The sequence below is a fragment of the Austrofundulus limnaeus genome, unplaced genomic scaffold (genome assembly GCF_001266775.1).
Source record: "Austrofundulus limnaeus strain Quisiro unplaced genomic scaffold, Austrofundulus_limnaeus-1.0 Scaffold827, whole genome shotgun sequence".
NCBI classification, from domain to species: domain Eukaryota; kingdom Metazoa; phylum Chordata; class Actinopteri; order Cyprinodontiformes; family Rivulidae; genus Austrofundulus; species Austrofundulus limnaeus.
This window is the reverse complement of record NW_013953229.1, coordinates 69,398-71,812: the sequence shown is the minus strand read 5'-3', so window position 1 is coordinate 71,812 and position 2,415 is coordinate 69,398. Positions and strand designations below refer to the sequence as shown.

General features: G+C 58.3%; 1 protein-coding gene across 1 annotated transcript; it reads left to right on the top strand.

Annotated features, from left to right (window-relative positions):
• Positions 1 to 39: 39 nt before the first annotated feature.
• On the top strand, positions 40 to 1,986 carry LOC106532754 (forkhead box C1-A). Its single transcript, XM_014028880.1, has one exon. It carries the CDS (start codon positions 307 to 309, stop codon positions 1,618 to 1,620), a length of 1,314 nt encoding a protein of 437 aa, XP_013884334.1. The 5' UTR covers positions 40 to 306; the 3' UTR covers positions 1,621 to 1,986.
• Positions 1,987 to 2,415: the final 429 nt, after the last annotated feature.

Below are 2,415 nucleotides of genomic sequence, written 5' to 3'. Positions count from 1 at the left end.
ACTTTTATCCGCGTGCTCTTTTCCACAGGTTCATTTCTCCCATTGGACGTCGGAGCTCGGTCGGTTCGGGGTGGAGCTGCTGGAGCCGAGAGGGAGAAAAAAATGTGAGGCGTAAAAACAAAGTTCGACTCCAGACTTTTAGTTTGTAAAAGTTCTGATCAGCAGCAGCAGCAGCTCTGCTCCACGGCTGACGGAACCAAACAGAACCCAGACACAGAGAGGAACCGAACCTGCGCTCGAGCTGACAGTCCCCGCGCCGGAGAGACGGTTTGGAGAGGTTTGGAGAGGTTTTACGCACGGCGCAGGATGCAGGCGCGCTACTCCGTGTCCAGTCCCACCTCTCTGGGGGTCGTGCCCTACATCAGCAGCGAGCAGAGCTACTACCGGACCGGCGCCGGTTACACCGGGATGCCCGCGCCCATGAGCGTGTACTCGCACGCCGCGCACGAGCAGTACCCGGCCGGCATGGCGCGCGCCTACGGGCCGTACGCGCCGCAGCACCCGGCCAAGGACCTGGTGAAGCCCCCCTACAGCTACATCGCGCTCATCACCATGGCGATCCAGAACTCCCCCGAGAAGAAGATCACCCTGAACGGGATCTACCAGTTCATCATGGACCGGTTCCCGTTCTACCGGGACAACAAGCAGGGCTGGCAGAACAGCATCAGACACAACCTGTCCCTCAACGAGTGCTTCGTCAAAGTCCCGCGAGACGACAAGAAGCCCGGGAAGGGCAGCTTCTGGACCCTGGACCCGGACTCCTACAACATGTTCGAGAACGGCAGCTTCCTGCGGCGCCGCCGGAGGTTCAAGAAGAAGGACGCGCAGCGGGACAAGGACGACCGGGACCGGCGGGACAAGGAGCCCGGCGCGCGCGGCGCGGCCCGGGACCAGGACCAGGACCCGCCGGGGCCGGGTCCGCAGCCCGTGCGGATCCAGGACATCAAGACCGAGAACGGCACGTGCACGCCCCCGCGGGCCGCGACCCCGAACCTGAAGACCGAGAGTCCGGACAGCAGCGGGGCGTCCAGCCGGTCCATGAGCCTGGACGGAACCGATCCGCACCAGAACCCGGCCTTCAGCGTGGACACCATCATGACGTCCCTGCGGGGGTCTCCCCAGGCAGAGCTGTCCCCCCCTCGGACAGGGATCCCCCCCTCACTGTCGCTCAACTACTCCCCGAACCAGAACCAGAACCAGAACCCGGCCTACAGCTCCCCGACCTGCAACCAGAACCTCCTGAGCAGCTCCAACACGTACCAGTGCAACATGCAGGCCATGAGTCTGTACACGGGGGAGCGGGGCTCGGGGGGGCACCTGGCCCCCTCCTCCACCCCGGTGGACGAGGCCCTGCCGGACTACTGCGTCAGCACGACCACCGCGTCCCCGCTGGGCCAGGAGGCCCACCAGCACGCGCACCAGGGCCGGCTCGCGTCCTGGTACGGGGACCTGGGCCACCTGGGCCCGGGCTACCCGGGCCAGCAGCAGAACTTCCACTCGGTCCGGGACATGTTCGGGTCCGCGGGCAGCGGGACCAGCAGCTGTCAGATGGCCTTCCCGTCCGGACAGTCCCTGTACCGAACCTCTGGAGCCTTTGTTTATGACTGCAGCAAGTTCTGAGTCCGGCCCGGACCGGACCGGACCGGACCGGACCCACATGGACTCTGATCTCTTCTCTTTATTTTTCTGGACTTGCTTCTTGTGGAAAAGGACAGAAGTTGTTTAAACTCAACAAACACGTAAGTTGGATTTTTCCCGCGCTTCGAGTCTTTGATGTGTTAATCTGAGATTATTTAATTTATTTCAGCAACAGGAAGTGATTGTTCAGGTCCAAACACTCCGAACTGCTTGTTTTTGTACAGAAAACATTTTGTAGCCAAACTGACTCTTATTTTTGTTGTTTTCTTTGTTTGTTTGTTTACATCTTTACTCTGAACCATTAAAGTTTGTTTTGTTTAATAAAATCCAGATTAATGATTTAAGTGACAAACTTTAATGATTTTTCAGATTGAAACTGCAGAACTCACCTGCAGCTCTCAGCTCGTGATGCAAACACCTGCGGGAAACACGCGGGCACGCGCGGCAGTCATTATGAAGCGCGCGCTTCCGCTCGGGGCTTTCAGGGTCTCGCGGCTCCGTGAAGCTGCAGCTGTTTGGGTCGGAACCGGTTGAGAGGAGCAGGTCCGGATCCCTGAGGGTCCCCGCGGCACGAGGACCGCGCGAGACCTGAGGGGGCGGGCTCGGTTCTGTAGAACCATCAGAACCAGTCAGATGTTTGTTTGTTTTCACCTCCTTCATGAGTCTGAACCTCCTCAAACTCAACTCTAAAGATAAATTTAAGATGACGTCATCGAGTTGAAGCTCCTAAAGCTTCAAAATAAAATGTTTTTATTATAAAAACTTAAACTGTAACAG

Bases quoted from the DNA above. Each gene is read 5' to 3' on its own strand.
- LOC106532754 (XM_014028880.1), top strand. From the start codon at position 307: ATGCAGGCGCGCTACTCCGTGTCCAGTCCCACCTCTCTGGGGGTCGTG.